At 39.6% G+C, this 18,137-nt stretch overlaps 1 protein-coding gene across 12 annotated transcripts in view; it reads right to left on the bottom strand.

The window, feature by feature from the left end:
- The window catches only part of pou2f1b (POU class 2 homeobox 1b), a 25,364-nt gene extending 7,588 nt beyond the window's left edge, over positions 1–17,776 (bottom strand). The window contains exons 1-12 of one of the 12 annotated variants that reach the window (XM_044132240.1): positions 17,684–17,744; positions 7,273–7,338; positions 6,675–6,760; positions 5,850–5,945; positions 3,965–4,165; positions 3,742–3,856; positions 3,565–3,656; positions 3,298–3,471; positions 2,306–2,447; positions 1,950–2,095; positions 1,050–1,238; positions 791–905 (exon numbers count right to left, since the gene is read on the bottom strand). In XM_044132240.1, coding sequence (XP_043988175.1) covers positions 791–905; positions 1,050–1,238; positions 1,950–2,095; positions 2,306–2,447; positions 3,298–3,471; positions 3,565–3,656; positions 3,742–3,856; positions 3,965–4,165; positions 5,850–5,945; positions 6,675–6,760; positions 7,273–7,338; positions 17,684–17,729 — 1,468 coding nt within the window. In that variant the 5' untranslated portion in view covers positions 17,730–17,744. Of the gene's footprint in view, positions 1–790; positions 906–1,049; positions 1,239–1,949; positions 2,105–2,305; positions 2,448–3,297; positions 3,472–3,564; positions 3,657–3,741; positions 3,860–3,964; positions 4,166–5,849; positions 5,946–6,674; positions 6,761–7,272; positions 7,339–7,597; positions 7,687–17,683 lie in introns of those variants that run through there. The other 11 variants (XM_044132236.1, XM_044132239.1, XM_044132238.1 and 8 more) reach the window with 11 other exon arrangements.
- Between the last annotated feature and the right edge of the window lie 361 nt (positions 17,777–18,137).

Here is an 18,137-nt window from a genome sequence, read left to right on the forward strand (position 1 = left end):
AAATAATCAGGTTGAACGCCAGATTTAATAAATCTAATCATTAATTCACAAACAAAAAGAGTGAAAAGAACAGAAAGAAGACAAAATCTTGTATAAACCTGCCCTGATCTCATGGCTATCTACATAAAATTAACAACATAAGTTGGAAACAATATATAATTTACTCCAAAGTGTGTAAAAGTTAATCATTTTTTACTTAAAATCTCTTGAATTGATTTAAAGTGGAGCATTTTTTCCAACCCCTCATCTAAACTGCTATAGTTTTACTCCATGCATCGAAAGTTTTGCTTTTGCAAATAATGAATGTGATGTCGAAATAGTTTAACTGCAACTGTGCAGCTTGTTCTCTTTTAAAATGCGTATAAATATGCAAAGTGGTCCCCACCTAAACCTCCAACACTTGCCTGCAGCTGTTTCCTTTCAACTGAAAACTACTTAAAGTTGCTCAACAGCCCACTGCAATGTTAAAGACACTATAAAACATTACTGAAGCTAAAACAACATGTAAGATTTTTGATATTCAGTAAGTATAACCGTGATATCTGCAACTTATTTCAAGATCAAATAAAGTTCAATATAAGCAGGAATGCTGCAGCTGCAGGCGTACAACACAGAGGAAGCCATTTGCCTATTTATAAGTTTGTGCATGCTGAGACGGACAGGTGTAGATTTACAGCTAGGGCATTTTAACACAAAGGTTGCTCTTAAAAAATAAATTAATACATTTAACAGCCACCCAGCTTAGATCAACTGATTCAAGGTTTCAGTCAAAGTTAAGACAAACACAAACCTGTGAAAGCCAAACTAGAGACACTGGTGCTGGTGAGAGGCATCACTGGGTTTATAGTCAGGGTGGTGGATGTGTTAATAGTTGGACTGCTAACAAGGCTTGCTGTGCTTGCCACCTGGAGAGAAGGATATGGAGGACCACTCAGCGAGCTTCTATGGGTTTACATCTTGTTTAAGTTTAGCTTAAAGCATGAAGTCTGAAGGATCAGTCCAAAGATCCAACACTGCTAAAGAACGGTTTAATGTGGGAGTGTGGCTACCAAAGGGCTGCTGGGGGTAAAGATGGTCTTGATGGATGTGCTGCCTCCTCCATTATTGACGCTGCTGGGCGGGTTAATCCGCTTCTCTTTCTGTCGGCGATTGCAGAACCAGACCCGGATCACCTCCTTCTCCATGTTGAGCTGGTCAGCGATAATGCTGATCTCGTCAGAGGTAGGTTTTTGGTTCTGCTTGAAGAGGGCAAAGAAGCCGGGGATTCCCTGTCAGTACTGAGGAAACTGCAGCGCTGCATCGTCAAAAACAACCTCACTGCTGCATCGCAGTTTGCAAAAACTGAGTTTCAAAGGTATGTTTTCTAACTTTCTCAGCACCACACTTTTCAGATAAAACTATACAAATAAACAAAAAAAAAAAAAATCGAGTTTCAATTCACCATTGTATGACATAATTAATTACTGTCATTAATAATATCTTGCGATAGTGTTCTGCATAGCAGGGACAAAGTAAACTGAAATATAACACAATTTTTATTCTCTCTACACCTGACTGGTCTGAGTACAAAACGTTGATTTAACAAAAAAAAAATTTTATATCAGCAATTTCAATAACTTCAGTGAATAAAATACAAGACCACTTTCATTTCAATTACTCAAGTCAATAACTCACTGAGCCATTAGGAATAATAAATTGTCATTACATTGTATAAAACTGTTTGTGTTAAATTACCTTTTGGCTCAAATGAAATTCTTACACTATATAAATAATACCCTGACTTTCTGTAAGGTGCCTTTTCTCCTAAAAATCTACTACAAGTTTTTTACAAAACAATGCAGAAACATAGATGTCATGCACTTTCCAAACCTTGAAACTTCAGGCATGCTTAAGGATTTCAATCACCAATTCAATCAGGATTTTTGATTTCATGAACATGAGGCTCTCACCTCCAGAAAGCTCTTTTCTAAGGCCACTCGAATGTTGGTCTCGATACTGGTCCTTTTCTTCCGCCTGCGGTTGATGCCCTCTATGCCCAAGCCTGAGGAGCCCAGGGCACTGGGGCTGGACAAGGACTGGTCAGATGTCAGATTCTCTGCACAAACAGCACCGACAAAAGGAAAGGAGAAAGGTAAAGGCAAAGTAGATCATACAAAAACCACCATCCTTCAACTTGGGTCATTAAGTTCAAGTTCTTCAAAATGCTCATAATGATTTGTTTGATTCAGGTGTGTTGGAACACCGATCCATCTGCCATCAAACTCAAGAAAGACACTTTTATATTCAGGTGGGCTTAGGGACAAACCTGCATCATTAAGCCATTTCTCCAGCAAAGGCTTGAGTTTGCACATGTTCTTAAAGCTCAGATTCAAGGCCTCAAAGCGAGAAATGGTGGTTTGGCTGAAGTCGTTTCCGTACAGCTTCCCCATAGCCAGGCCAACGTCCCCCTGCGATTTGAAGGGAGACAACGACACAGAAATATGAGAGTCATAAATTATTAACCGTCTTCCAGTCTCCTACTTCTGATTAAAGTGTCTGAAAACTAATCTCTGTTCATTTAAATTACATAGTGAAGTGTTTTTTTTTGGATTCGCAAAAATATTCTGATCAGAGCTTAAAATGGCCTACATGTGACTTTCACACATTTTTCTTCATTTAATAAGCATGGATCTATGAATATGCAAGCTGACTCCTGCTGCTGCTGCAGCTCCTGAATCTCAGCTTGGTTCAGACACAGAAAACTAATAATGCTACAAGACAGGAAGTTGTAATTTAGGTGTAACTCAACTGCAGTCGAACACTAACTAAATGTGCAAGGCTTCCTTTATGTCTCTGTACAATATATTTGCAATATATTTCTCTAAAAGTGCCAATAGTAAATGATACCTTAAAGATAAAGAAAAATTAAGAAAAACACAAATGATATATTAAAAACAGGGTTCCTTTGTAATTTATGGGTCAGACTCCAAACTTTCTCGAACTTTAAATTCTTCTCCCAATTTTATAACATTCTGGAAATGAGTGCAAAAACATTTATCTAGTTACTTTTTATTTACTAATTCCATTTAGCTTCATTTTAAAGTCTGCAACCAAAAGATTGATCAAATCTGAAGGAAATTATCCTGCACCTTTAATACATCTACATACATTTTTCCATGCTTATCCAGATTTGGGAAATCAAAAAGCAAGTTTCCTACTTTCACAAACTAAGTAAAATCAACTGGAGAAGCTTAATGCCAGCACACATTTGTGAATCTAACTTGGAATCTTTTTCAGATGAATTTCTTCACCGTTTACCTGTGTGAAGCCCAGTTTGATTCGCCGCTGCTTAAAAGTTTTGGCAAACTGCTCCAGCTCTTCAAGATCACTGGGCTCCTCCATCGTGGGGGTGTCCATCCGCTTGGGGGGCGTCTGACTGTGGGGCAGACTCTGAATGTTGGTGGTTGCCGTCGTACGAGTTGGAGATGCAGGCTGCAGAGGAAAATAAACGTAAATTGAGGAGTAAATATAAACAAAACATGTATAAGAAGTTAACAAAGTTAACAAACTTTGATTATACCTTACCTGAGTTGCAAGGGTAATGCTTGGTTGAGTCGGATGGAGGTTAGCTTGGCTTTGAGGTAGTTGAGTTAGAAGACTCTGGGCTGGCAATATGCCTGAAGAGTTACATGCAACAGGAACATTTTAACAAAATCCTGCTAATATTTCTCTCCTGTGAATCATACGAGTAAATCCACTTGCCTTGCTGGGCCGGCGGCGTCTGCGAGATGATAAACTGAGTGGACTGCAACGGCGTTGCGATCGGGTGACCAGACTGAACCAGGACAAACTGAGGCAGGGTTAGATTCTGCGGCAGCTGCTGCATAAAAAAGAAAAAAACAACAACAAAAGAAAACACACACGCACACAATAAGCCGACTGTTTGAAACTTTTTACTGTAAGTGTATGGACGGTGGCGACTTACAGAGGCGATCTGGATGGGCTGTGACAGGGGCAGCTGGGTGATCGGCGCGGCTGCGGTGGCCGAGATGTTGGCTCCAGTGGTGCTGCTCTGCTGGCTGGCGGAGTGCTGCTGCTGCTGCTGCTGCTGCTGCACGGCTGCAGCCAGCAGATGAGCTTGGGCCTGCTGGAGCAGCAGCTGCTGCTGCGCCGGGCTCAGGGTCAACTGAGGGAAACACACACAGGAGGTGTGAGACCGGAGCGGCTGGAAACACTGAGGAAGTAGGTGATGCGCTTTAGGCTTAAGGATAGATCACACGGAGCGTGAAGTGTGCTTTGGCTTCGATACCAATGAAAAGTTTATTGTCAAGTGTGATATCAGTTTTTGATTTATTTTTGGTAGTAATCTGGGTATATTTACTGGAAATCTTTCAGAGTAATTCCTATCAATAACAAACTGTTTTTGATAACAACTTGTTATTGATAGACACAATAACAACAATTTATTGTTGTAATTGTTAGTTTTTTAAAAATAATTTAATACATTGACTCCAGTTGGTGTTGGTGCAACAAAACCACAAGTGTAGTTGTACTTTGTTCCTGCAACTTTCCAATCATAGTGCCTTGCAAAAGTATTTACACATTTTTGATACTTCTCAGGTGCACTGGTGGCAGCATCATGCTGTGTGGATACTCGTCTTCAGCGGGGCTGATGAGATTTTACGCATGAAAAATTAAATAGTGGCAGTTAGAGAGTTGAGAGAGAGACATCAGAAGTCCAATTTAACTATTTGTCCTAGATCTAAAACAGCATATGTTATAGAAAACCGAGGCAACCCATAATGCTAAACACACCATCTCCACAGTGACGCATAGTGGTGGCAGCATCATGCTGTGGAGATGCTTGGTATAAAGATGGGTAGATTTAAAGGAAGAAAAAAGGCTTTAGCGGGAGCAGATAATGACCCTCATTCAGAAAAACGGTTTGGACCAAAGCATATTCATTTGGTCCAATCAAAATTCAGACCGAAATCAATTAGAAAATTTGTAGGAAGATTTAAAAATTCCTGCTTACAGATGTTTTCCAATCAATCTAACCAAGCTTGAGCTATCTTACAAAAAAATGTTAAGTTTCTGGCTGAGCAAATTTGGTGTAGAAACCACAAAACTTGCACTGTAAAGTGCAGGAAAGGGTACTACTCCAAAGTACTGAACTAGAGGGCCTGAACATAAATATATGCAACACTTTCTAGATTGTCAAAAAAACAAACAAAAAAACAGAACCAAAATCATGTTTCTTCCACTTCAGTTATTCACTACTTTCTGTCAGTCAATCACATACAATCTTAATAAAGTAAACTCTGGTCATAACATGGAAAAATCAAGGCAGTGTGAATACCTTTGCAAGTCACAGAATTGTGTTAACTGCAAGTACTTTTGTCCTTGCAGAATGTAACTTTTCACAAAGATAAACGAAAGCTTAGGCTGTTTTGTAAGCACAAATATGAGTCATCACAGGAAAACAGAGAAAAGGACTCATGCAGCTGCGCCAGGCAAAAGTGCGAATGAGCAGGTTGACGTCGATTTTCAAACACAGATCCACATGCACAGTAAACATTCACTACCGCATCGCACAGCAGCAGTTGTCGGGTCCTCTCAGGAAAAAAACATGGAAATGAAATGCCTCAAATGCTCGTTTTACACTTTCTGTTATGGAGACATTTGAACATAAACTAACAGCCACAGAGATGAGCAGGCAGACAGGCACAGGAGGCTCAAAGTTATCAAGCTATCATTTAATCAGCTCTGTTTCTCCAGCAGGACTGATTGTATTGAGAGGTGATCACGAGAGGATGCACGTAACGACGAGGTTGTGACCGAGCACAGCGGAGGGTGGGGGGGCCACTTACTCCAGCAATCTGTCCCCCTGCCAACATTAGCTGGGTCTGAGGCAACACGCTCTGCTGGACGGAGGCAGGAAGAGCGGCCGAGTCTTCCGACTTCGACTGGCAGAAGTGAAGCGGAGAGCCAAACTTAATTTTACGTCCTTTTAAGTCATAATAATAAAATATAGGAACAAGACACTGATGTTTTTTTAATTAAAGCAAATCAGATCAAGAAACGAAGCATCGTGCTAAACGAGAAGAACCAAGACGATGAAAATCAAATTTCTCTGCTACCTGAGTGGCTCGGTCAGACTGCACCTTTTGTCTTTAAGCAGTGAGAGGAATTTCAATTTAAAAAAAAAAAAAAAAAAAAAAAAAAAAAGGGCAGCGATAAAAGTGGGCATTTAAAATGTGTCGCAGCCTTCAGAGACAGGAAGAAGTGAAGTGAAGGGAGGGGAAGAGCAGAGATGCTAATTAAAATAACTGTTATGCAGCGCATGTAAATTCTGCATAGATTTGCATATTCTCCGCCATCTGTTTCCGAGCAACCGCAGAGCAGCTTAATTAGCATACAGGGTTGATTAATCTGCCTTGTTGCCAGGCGACACTGAGAGAACCTGGCTCATTTAAATGAACTCCTTGCTTGCAAATGTTGTCGTGCTGATCAGCATATCTCTCCTAGAATTGCATCTCATTTTTTACATGCAACTACTTTTATGAATATTTAAAGCCGTAGTTCCGCTGTGCAAAAACATCTCCTGTAACATGGCTACTGCTTGGATTAAAACAAGAATTTTTGAAAGGTAAAAGTGAATGCTGCAGCTCATGCTGGCATGTGTGATTTGGTACCTGTTGGAAGAGGGCTTGCGCATGTGCGTTAGAGATTGTGGTTGGCACCGTCTGCCGCTGAAAGTCCAGTCCATTGGTTTGGACTCCTGGGGACAGAAACACAGACATGTTTTTTAACAGTGGTTCAACCGAGAAAAGACACTGCAGTTCAAAAAAAACAAAAAGAGGAACACTGAAAATATCTGCAGGTGGGAGGAAATGTTTCTTTAAATGCATATGAAAACAGCCGCATGTCACTGATTAAATAAAGTGTTTACATTTGGAGCTTACGCAGGAATTCAAAGCATATATCAGGAAGAATGCAAATGTTTATCTTCAGTATTCAACGTAAGGTTACATAGTTGCAGCAAAACGTCACTCAAGCATTGAAACAAAACAAAACAAAAAACGAATTCTGGAAACTTTGGAAAGCTGATCAAATGAGTTTACAAAGATTAACAGGATGGTTTTGTGATGCCGACATTTTTAAAATAAATTTGGATCCGATTTTGAAACCTGTTGAATGAGGAGATAAAACTCTAAAAATTCTATATCTCCACCGTGCAAAAAAAAAAAAAAAAAACTGAAAGAAAAAAGAAACAGGCTGATCGATACTGACCGGTGTTCTCGTCACCACTTTCCATTTCACATTTAGAAGTTTCTGACTGATTATTCACTTTAGCATCTGAAAGAACCAGACAGACACATAATGAGATAATCTCATATCAACTGGTGCTAAAATATTACACCTGCTCTTCAAGTCCTCATTCATTCTCACTGAACAAAGCTACAGAAAACTCTAATTTAAAAAAAAAAGCAAGATGCTACAACCATGTAGGATAAAACCTGTAACATTTGCATGTCAATGTTCCAGATTAGCCTCTGACCAAACAATAAAACCTGGCCGAACTCGCTCACAGTCTTCTTAAATAAAAAAAACTCACCCGCTTTTGCTCCACCTGTGCTTTCCTGCATGCTTGCTGGACCTGTCGAGTACAACCCGCCCGACTGGGCAACCCCACCGACAGGATGTCCAGAACGCACTCTTTCCTCCCACACCGCCCCCCCCTGCCTCCCTTCTCTCTTGTTTTCACTCTCCACTGGTCAGGAGCGAGCACACAGAGACACAGGGACACAGTGGCGGTCTCTACCACACGGTCTGCTGAGCAACACTGGGAAACGCACACTGGGAAAGCCAACAGGGTCTAGGCAAACAGCTCTCCTTGCTCCCCTCTTTTCTTTTCTTACAGCTCTGCCCCCTTTTCCTCTAGCACTCCCTCTCTCTGCTGCCAAGATTGCCTCTACTTCTGAAAAACTTCTCTCTCTCTCTCTCCCTCTCTTGCTGGAATGAAACAAACGACAAGTGCAGCTGGCGGCCTCCTTCAACACTGAACCCCCCTCCTCCTTTTCCTCCCTCCATCCAACTCTATAATGAAGCATAATCAGTATTCAGCTGATTAAAGCCGTATGCAAATCTACTCCTGCCTCGTTAGTGATGCAAGGCTTTGAAGTCCTGCGACCAACGCATTTCACACCGGGCTCTGAAAGCTCTCTGCATAATTTAAAACCCCTATAAATATTTAGCAGCTCATTAGCATATTAATTGGATGGCTTTTGGAGGACGATAAAAAACAGGGGAATAAGGACGACGGAGAGAGAGAGGGAAAAAAGTGCTCAAACTAGCACTCTGCGCAGCAGAATGGGGGGAGGAAGCAGCACAAGACCAATTATTGTTTGAGCGTCGGCCTAAAAAGTAATTAGCTAAGAGCAGGTAAAGGGGCTGAAGACATCCCAGAATGCAACGTGAGGTCTGACAGCAGAGGGTCTGCAGTGTTAGCTGGGTGAACTGCTTCGATGGAGCGTCTGCGACTGGAGACTGGGTCGAACTGCTAAAGAGGGAGAGAGGGGGAGGTTTGGGTTTGGTGTGGGGGAGAGGGAAAAGGCGGAGGGGGTGGAGGGTGTTGGACTCGCTCAATCGGAAATAAATAACTCCACATTAATCCACCAGCAGCTTGTCATTACTGTGAGAACCCCCGCGGCGAAAACATTCCAAAGCGAATGACTTCGGAAAGTGGGTGGCGGGCCGCTGGCGTCCATGTTTATGAAGTGTTTGGGGATTAACATATTTAGATTAGCTTTACATTCCATTAGTGTTTCGTTTTGGGGCCCCCTCCTTTTAAAATTCACTCGGAGCATGTGCTGAGAGTTAATGCGGCAGGGAAGCAGCCCGGTTATGGAGCCGCACAGGTGTCCAACCAATCAGAGAGGAATGCGAGGCTGGATTTGGGTCTTCTGGGGAAGGGGCTTACCGACTAAATCCACAGCAACTGCTCCTGGCTAAAGGCCTAATCAACGCACCAACCACTGCCTGACCAAATCACAGCTGACCAACGCTGATAACCGTGCCAGCACCACAGTAAATACTAATGAACATGTTTTCTTCCTCTTTTCTCTCTACATGTATGCTGAAAAAAATATTTTCCTTTCAATCAAGTAGATACAATTACAGATGCACTCAGAAATAAGCTGGCCCTCATCACTCACTGCCCAGCCAGAAAATAAATACCCGACCTTTTTAACAATCACTGAACGCACCATACAGAAATATTAACCACTGATACTCAAGAAACACTGTTCAGTGTAGAAGTTGTTACTGAGGGAACATGACTCAAAGTTGGCTATTTTAAATAGAGATGCACTAATCTGATATTAATATCTGTATTGGTTCCAATATTTTAAAAAAATCTAGATCATGTATCAGTGACGATCCTTGAGGGCAGATGTATTCAGTCTAATTATATGGTTTGGGCTCTGGGCGACGTCCCAGCTTAATATTTATTTTACATTATATTTAGAATTTTTAATTGGAAAAGTGTTCTTTCAAATTGTTCAGAAAGTGCAGTTAGATTTTTTTATATGTCTATTGTTTAATAAACAATTGACCTTAAATGTCTGTTGTTATTTATTATTTTACATTGGTTGTTATTCTCCTAATTGCACCGACTGAACAAATTAAAGTCGTGTTGTTTTTACATGTTTCATCTAGCTTTTGCAGCTGCTATTGTATTCAAGTGTGTTGTACTGGTGCATAATTATCTAGTAAATTCTTAATTCATAACATTTATGTTTGTGTTTAAAAGAAAGAAGTTTTAAGTCACTTCATCACTGTTTTTCTGTATCGGATCGGTATCTGCCGATAATAAATCTCAGATATCTATATCGGTATCGGAAGAGAAAAAAGTGCATTGGTGCATCTCCAATTTAGAGCCAATGAGATGTTTCAAAATGAAGCCAGCCTGTAAAGAAGACGCTCAAAACCAAACTGTTTTCTAATGAAGCAAGTCTGCTGTTTGTCCTGACTGCTACCTTTAAACAGGGTGAGGCCTCAGCCATTAACCAACGCGTAACACAGCAGTAACTTTGTTTGAACCTTTTTAAGTGTTCAAATATTTGTGTGCAGTCTTTCTGGAAAGGTTATGGCGACCGTACAGGGAACACGCAGGTGTTAGCATGGCTATTGCTAATCATGGTAATCACACCAGTCATGCTGAATGCTACTTAGGATCCTAAAAGCTGCTTAAAGCATCACCTCTGCAACGCTTTTGTCTGTTTAGAAATTTTGTGATGGGATATTTCATATATTATAGAAACATCACAGTTTTAAATAATTATGACGCACCAACTGCACTCTCTCACTTACAGATGAGGTGACATTGCTTCTGGACCTAATATGAATCAGTCAGACATGCTTCACAGGGCTCCTTAATAGTGAATGAATGAAAGACTTAAAATTTAACAATCCACCAAAAGCACATAAGAGGTTTCCCCAATCACACATTAACCCAGACAATGCTTCTATTAATTTGTAAATGACCCTAACAATTATTTTTCTACATAAAAAATAATTGTATTGTCTGTGATGCAGAGACAGCCTCAGAGGTTTTTAAAAAAATCTTCCTCTACTATAAAAGCATTGTTCAGTTTCATTTCTACTCTAACCAGGAGGGAAATAATAACTTATTTGATTTTAATTTGTTGTTGTGAAAGAGAAATCAAAATCAGCTTAAATCTGTCAAAAAAACTAATATCTTTCATTTGCACCATGTTTGTTTCCACTAGTAATTTGGCAAATACATCTTCAAATTCCCTCGGACCTTTTAGTCAAATTAGTCAATTATGATTCCATATTTTGTGTCGCTCTGCACAATATATGGAATCATAGTTATTATTGCAGAAATATCTGAAATATCACAAAGAACAATTTTGATACAACATTATGACTGATACATGTCAGTCATAATGTGACATTACTGCAAATTATGAATGCCAATAGTATATTTGAACACTTTTTTCTGCTCTTGATGTTCACGCCTTGTGCATGTTTCTAGTGGCAGAGATGATGAATTTCACAAAAAGTGGTGGGGAAAAGAACCATTGAATAGTTATAAATAAGTAACATCACAGTAGTGTTTGGAAAAACTATCTTAAATGCATGTTTTCCTGCCCTAATTTGAATCTGAAAAAGAACTCGTTTAACCATTTACTGACAACATGAACTTTACTGGCACATTCTAGATGCATGCCTGTTAATTGTCATAACACCTCTGATACTCAAAATACACTTCACACTATTTATCAGTCTTATTTCCTTCAGACATAAATATTTAAACGATTTAAGTAAAACATTACTACTGAAGCATGTTTAAATGTATTGACATGTTCACACTTGTCAACAGTTTATTCAAAGATGAGCATTTCCATGTTTCATGCCAACTGCAATTAAAAAAAAAGAAAAGATTTTGAAGATATTGCCTGAACAAGGTAAGCCTGGGGAGGCTGAGAAACGACTCTTCTCGTCCTCAAGCAACCAAATGAGAAAGCAGAGAAGAAGTGAATGCAAACTTGGTTATCGGCAGCGCTACACACATACACGGCCCCTTGGTTGAATGGTTTGCAAAACCTCAAAGTGGAACAATGCATTATACAAATACCCTGCGCAGAGAATTTTAAACCGTTATCTCATTAGCGTTGTAATACGGGAAGGCTGGCTGAATTCTGCAGGGACATTAATGTGAGCTGAGAGATTCGACACGAGACTGAGCAAAAAGTTAATTAGCACATCCTCATTCTCTACTGCAACCTTTGTTTTTCAGGGTTAGCTGAGATTATACAGACACACTGTACATTTAGGTCAATCTGAGCACCACGCTGATTTGTTTTTATTGGTCTGGATGTATGTGCAAGACAAATTATCTGCGAGTTTGGGGCCATTAACCTAAAAACACAACAACTTCCCAGCTAAGTGCAGAATATTTTTATGAATATTCCAAGCAGATTCCGACTGGAGTGTAATAAACCACACCACAAAGACCAGAAACTGCAGCTGGAACAAGTCCACAAATGAGCAAAAACTATATACAGCGTGCCGTGTAATTTGATGAACAGTAAAGGGTCCAACACCTCTGTAAGATACCGTGGTTTCTCTCCTGAGTGGTCATTAGGCAACTTTCGGTAGACTAGGAGGAAAATCCAATCCAAGTAAATTAAAGCACATTTCTCAGGGAGGACAAGCCCTCCATTAAGCACATGCAACAGAGGTTAGCCGCATGACTCGCTGTTACAGTTTAAATTCACATGAACGTCACTGATGAGGGACATGACATTTATATTAACTCCTGGATATTCAGGTGGTTACTCATCGTTCTGAACCTTCTGCTCTGGAAAAAGTCAAAAGCAGCTCAACAAAGCAACAATATTCTTACTAATCGGCATAATTTCCTATGTAAGACCTCCATTTCCACTTCTCACTGTTTGTAGCTAAAACAAGCTACAATAAAATACCAGCAGTAGTTTACTACAGATCTTAATTATGTCTGAGGCATGTTATCCGTTAGGAACAACGTGACGGTTATTGCCTGCAACATGCAACAACTTGCCTTTCCCTACTCTTCCCGAAAGCCTTATTAAAGATTATCTCTTGTTGCTACATCGCAAACATGTTGTCACCTTTACTTTTTATCTCCATCTACACTTTTAATACTATTAAATGGTTAAAAGATGACCTAAGCTTGCTTATTTTTTGCATTGGTATTACAAAAAAAACCCATTTTTTTTCCTGCTAATTGGAATATATTTAACAAGTTTTGCATGTCATTGTAAAGTTAGAGTGTTTTTTTGTTTTTTTTTTAATTCCCCAGAAACATGAGAAGTCCTAGGGCACCACAAGACTCTTATTATTATCTAAAATGTTGCTTCCACCACAGGAAAAAGGCAGCCTGTCTAACTGGAGCCTGCATGGAGGCCCTCTCAGTGCTCTGAAATGGCATGTCCTGAATTTATTACAGCAGGTGTTACATTATTCATAACAACCGTGTTTACAACAATGAATATTCATGATGAAAGTACAAGGCTAGAATGAGGGTGGAACTGTGAAAGTGATTAAATGAGAAAAAGTAGCTCCAGTTTGAGGGAAACATTCAATTCTCAGTTGTTATTTAAGAACCTCAATCTAATACAAGTCCTTTTTTTTCTACATAAATTAACACATTTTCACAGTTGCAAATACACTACTGGACAAAATTAAAGTACTAGCATGTATGAGAGTGTTACATGCGAGATATAACCAAATTAACTTTTCTTTGGCAATCCATAACGCAGTAAATTTAGTTTAAGCTCTTGGAACATAAAATTTGACACTTAATTGGATGAGTACCGGTTTTGTACTTTGAAAGTGAATCAGTTAGGAGAAAAATACAATTTAAACAAATGGCAGACAAGGTTCCTACACATTGTTAAACATGACAATTTCACACTGTTCCACACACAAATTTCCAGCGCTACCGCTGCGTAGCCATTTTTAGGGAAAAAAAACACATACAATATAAATTCATGGCACATAGTTTATAGTTGCCAGGCTTTAAATATGGATTCCACAAATGGGATGGATGGATGAGACAAAATGATAAGGCATGAGATGTAGTATTATGCAAATATTATTCTGTTCTGTAATTTATTTTCCCAGTACATATTCAGACTTAGAAAACACTTCCCAGCACTTTTAAGTAGATCTTTAAAAATAAATAAATAAATTAAAATCTCTACGAAAATAACCGAGCAGAAAAATAAATCTCCATTTTGGTCAAATGACCTTTGTTATTATTACAAACTCCCACATGAGTGCAGTTATCTGAGCCAAAGATCGTTTTCATGAAGCTTTCACTCATTTCTTCTGCTGTTATTTCATGTTATCTGTCCATCTTCATCACTCAAGTACTTGAGGGCTATTTTTTTACGTTCAAATACGATAACATTACTGTGAGCACATTTAGTTTGAGCTTAAAGACGAAGCCAGGGAAAAAAAAACTACCACCAAGTGTGTTGGAATCAGTGAGTCTGTGGATGCTGTTTGTGCTCCAATCGCTTTATAGGTGATTATAATAATGCCGGCACTGTCCCCTGAGAAGCAACATTTTCTTAAATATTTGCCAAAGTATACTGATGTTTTAAAAAGTTATGGCTTAAAAAAAAAACATTAAAATCTTCTGACTTTAAACCGTCACTTCTATGGTTTAAAGCTCTTTAAATACAGGGGCCCCAATCACCGGCTTACAAGGGGCCAATGTCCTGCGACTTTTCCCTTCGACACACCTGAATCCAGCAGGTTACGACCAGTACTCTGTAGAAATTCACTGTATTCTGAGGAGCTAATTGTGCAATATGATTCAGGTGTGTTGGACAAAAAAAAAAAAATCTAAAAAATCATCTAAAAAATTATAGACAGCTTGCAGAAAGAAGACAACACCTTAACTTACAAAAAAAAAAAAAAAAGGAGTCAAATTTGACCGTTTGAAAAAACTTCCAGGCACAAAAACACAAAATCAAAATGTAGAGACCGAAGGAGTTGTCACTCTTGCGCTTATTAAGGTAAAGCTGTTAAATGTCGACATTTAGCAAGCTGTGTTACATAAGAACAATAAATATCACATACTTTTAATATCTATATTAATGCCATTATACCATTGTAAAAATACAATGTCAGAAAAGTTATTCATTGTTGGAGCTTATCTTTGAATATTTAGTCCAACAAAACCATGTTTGATTAACATAAGACAAGATGAGTTTTTGTTTTTTTAAATGATCCAAATAACATTTTTCATCAACCTTTATGTCATAGGTCAATCAGTTTGGTATGTCAGCGAATACTTAATTTGATCTGATTTCTATCAAAAAAATGTAAATAGCTTGTGCAAGTTACAGAATTCGCCAGTAATTTGTACTTCATAGCAAACTTTCTCATGTTGAAAATGTAACATTTCTCAAGAACAAAGGTGACCTTTCAGTCAAATAACCCTATCTGCAGAGCCCAGTATCATTTTGTAAATATATTTGGTAATTTAATATCCCACAATATTTCTTAAGTTTTGGGTGTGTGCGATTCTGGATCAGACATTTTCAAAGGTTTCAATGTAAACAGAGGCACAATTGCTCAAAAATGGTGGTGCAATAAATCAAAATCGATTCTGTCCAGTTAAGGAAATCTTAATATAAAGAAAGGAATTTTTGGCTGAAAAGAAAAGCATACGCAAAGCAAATGAAGTTTTATATATATATATATATATATATAAAGCCAATGTCACAAGAGTACAGCCCAACTTCATTGGACCTTACCAAGCTCCGCCCACAACCGACCCACGTGACCGCAAGTCTCATAAGCAAAGCCTCGTAGCGCATTGTTTCTATGTAAACATGACTCCATTAGTGCATAATTTCTACCTGATTTTGACAATATATCAGCTACTACAATGGACAGAGGAAATAACAAGTTCATGTCATCATCTGGGAGGAGGTTACTGGTTTTTCAGTCACAAGCTGGTTGCAAACCTGAGGCCAGCAAGTGTCAGTCAGTCAGTTATGGTAGATCTGAAATTTGGTTTGATGACCTCAATATGAGAAGCTACAGACTGATAAGAGGAACCAAAGAGCTCTGTTAAGGTAAAGACGTCATTTGTTTGTTAAAAGTTTATGAAATATATTTGTTCTATTTGATGTTTGTTATGAATGACGATGCGACCGTCACAAACGAACGACGTAATTAGTCCAACCTTTAGAAACTACAGCGGCTGTAATGCGCCACAGCAAAGGTAAACAAAAGTAAAATAACCCGAACAGGTGATCAACTCAAAACCACTCGTACCTTTTTACTCTCTCTCTCTCTTTGTGGTTTAAGCACACCTGTTACCGTGGCAACCGAATGCGCCCCCGCAAGACGAGCAAAGATTACGTTAAAAACAAAACATTCAGTCCGTTAACGACATCAAGTTTCCAGGCTTGATATTTATTTCTGGATTATTAATCAGCGCTTCCCTGAACACAGCGATGGTTGATTGACCAGCTGTACTTGGTGCTAGAGAGGCTAACACGAGTAACAGTTTAGTCCAAAGCCTTTTCTGCTAAAATAAAATCTTTAGTGTGTGTCAGATACAGTACACATTGCATATTGATCTGTTTAACTAACGTAAGACTGTGCAGCAGACAGGCTTCAAGGTGTAGAAGTTGTATCTGAACTGATATTATGCTGTACTTAGCTAACGAGAAGCGTGTGTTTGTGAGACGGCCACCCACGTGACCACGTAGAATGTGCATCAGCCAATGAAAAGCGGCCCCTCTGGTAAGGTCCATTAACTCTAACTCCCATGTTCAAAAATGAATGGGCAGGAATGTACCCTTCTCAATGGGATTGTGAGCTTAAAATAAACTAAATGAGAAGTATAACAGCATAGAGTTAAATAGTGCTGTCATGCTGTGTCTTGCCTGAAACCAGCATGGAGAATAACAAAAAAAAAAAAAAAAAAAAAACTCCTGCCTGTTATTACTGTGGCCTTCCGGAAGTGGGCCTCACCACCCCTCCCTGTGCCCTGGGGGGATAACACAGGTACAACCTCTGAATTCAGCGCAGTTTCACAAAGTCCGAAGACAACCTTCCGCCGCAAAAGGAAGAAAATCACATTGAGTTTTCAAAACCAATCCTTCAGAAGCAACGAAGGCTGAACAGAATAAATTATATTCGTTTACAGATTCACCACACAAACGGTCTCAACTTAAGCAGAAAAGTGCACAGATCAACTTCTTTCAAAACACTGCTTATATTACCTCTTAAAAACACAACAGCTGCATCTTACGAAGCTAAAGTTAACTCCAGCACAATTGGACCGATACTAGCCACTTAAATGATGACTATGCCAGGAGAAAAGACGATGATAACAGCTTTAAAGTGTTGTTTTGGCATGTATTTGGTGTGTGTAAAATATGCTGAACTCCGCACTCTGGCTGAGGGAGGCCTGCATGAATAACACAACAGGCTGCTGCTGTGGCTCCGCTGCGCCGAGCACAAAAGACAGAGGCAAAATGCTGTAGAGAGGAGAAGAGGGGGGAAAAATCACGTCGAACAGAGGCACACCGAGATGGCACTGTGCTCCTAATGAAAGCCATGTGTGCTGTGTTTAGATTGATATCTCCGAGACGCCCTGGTTGTAAAAGAAACGAGCGCAAAGCCACTGCCCGACCGGTGGAAAAAAAAAATGAATATGCAAAGCTCCCTCAAAAGCCTCACTGTGGGCATCAACACAAAGCCAAGCGTTAGCCGGTGAGCTAAAGCTAACAGACTACAAGCCAACTACCACTGGAAAACAGATATATACGCTACATATGAACCCGAGCCACGACGGCGATTACTAATAAAATATGCTAAGTTGTATTTGTCGACCGAGGTATGAATATGTAGCGGCGTACGGGCCGTCTAATCACACAAAGGGGGGAGGCATGTTTCCATGTATTTTTGCCGTCGCACTGCAACAGCTCGTTTCCTCCTCTGTCAAATTACAGTTTAAGCTAGCTGTGTGTAAACTAAAACAAAGCCTAATGTGGTGCACGTCGGCCGATCGTTCTGTGTTTCATCTGCACTCTGGAACCATAAATTGCGAGTAACGCAGTTTGAATATGAGTATGAATATGTAAAATGCTGTAATCATTACCTGGTGCTGAACTCTCATCTTGACTCGCTGCTCCTCCGTCCGCCATTTTGAATATTTAACCCGAAATCCCAACCCTGAGCCTGCCTGCTTGCCTCACACACAGACACACACACGCACCTACACACACCCGCAACAACACACACACGCACCTACACACACACACACACACACACACACACACACACACACACACACACACACACATACACACACACACACAATGAAACACTACTAAACAAATACCTTGTTGTACTTTATGGTAAGTAGCACGTAAAGTACAGTGGTTGTGTTCCGCATAGGAATATACGTTCAGTAAGAAATACAAGTCTAGACCTCATGTTCTCATAAAGAAACAGAAGAAGCAAGGCAGAGCAGACTCTTCGATTTATTGTGAGCTGTGGCATATTTACATACATAAATAATACAGTTTCCCTCTCACTGCAAATTTGGATGT

This window comes from Gambusia affinis, linkage group LG11, assembly GCF_019740435.1.
Source record: "Gambusia affinis linkage group LG11, SWU_Gaff_1.0, whole genome shotgun sequence".
Classification (NCBI taxonomy): Eukaryota; Metazoa; Chordata; class Actinopteri; order Cyprinodontiformes; family Poeciliidae; genus Gambusia; species Gambusia affinis.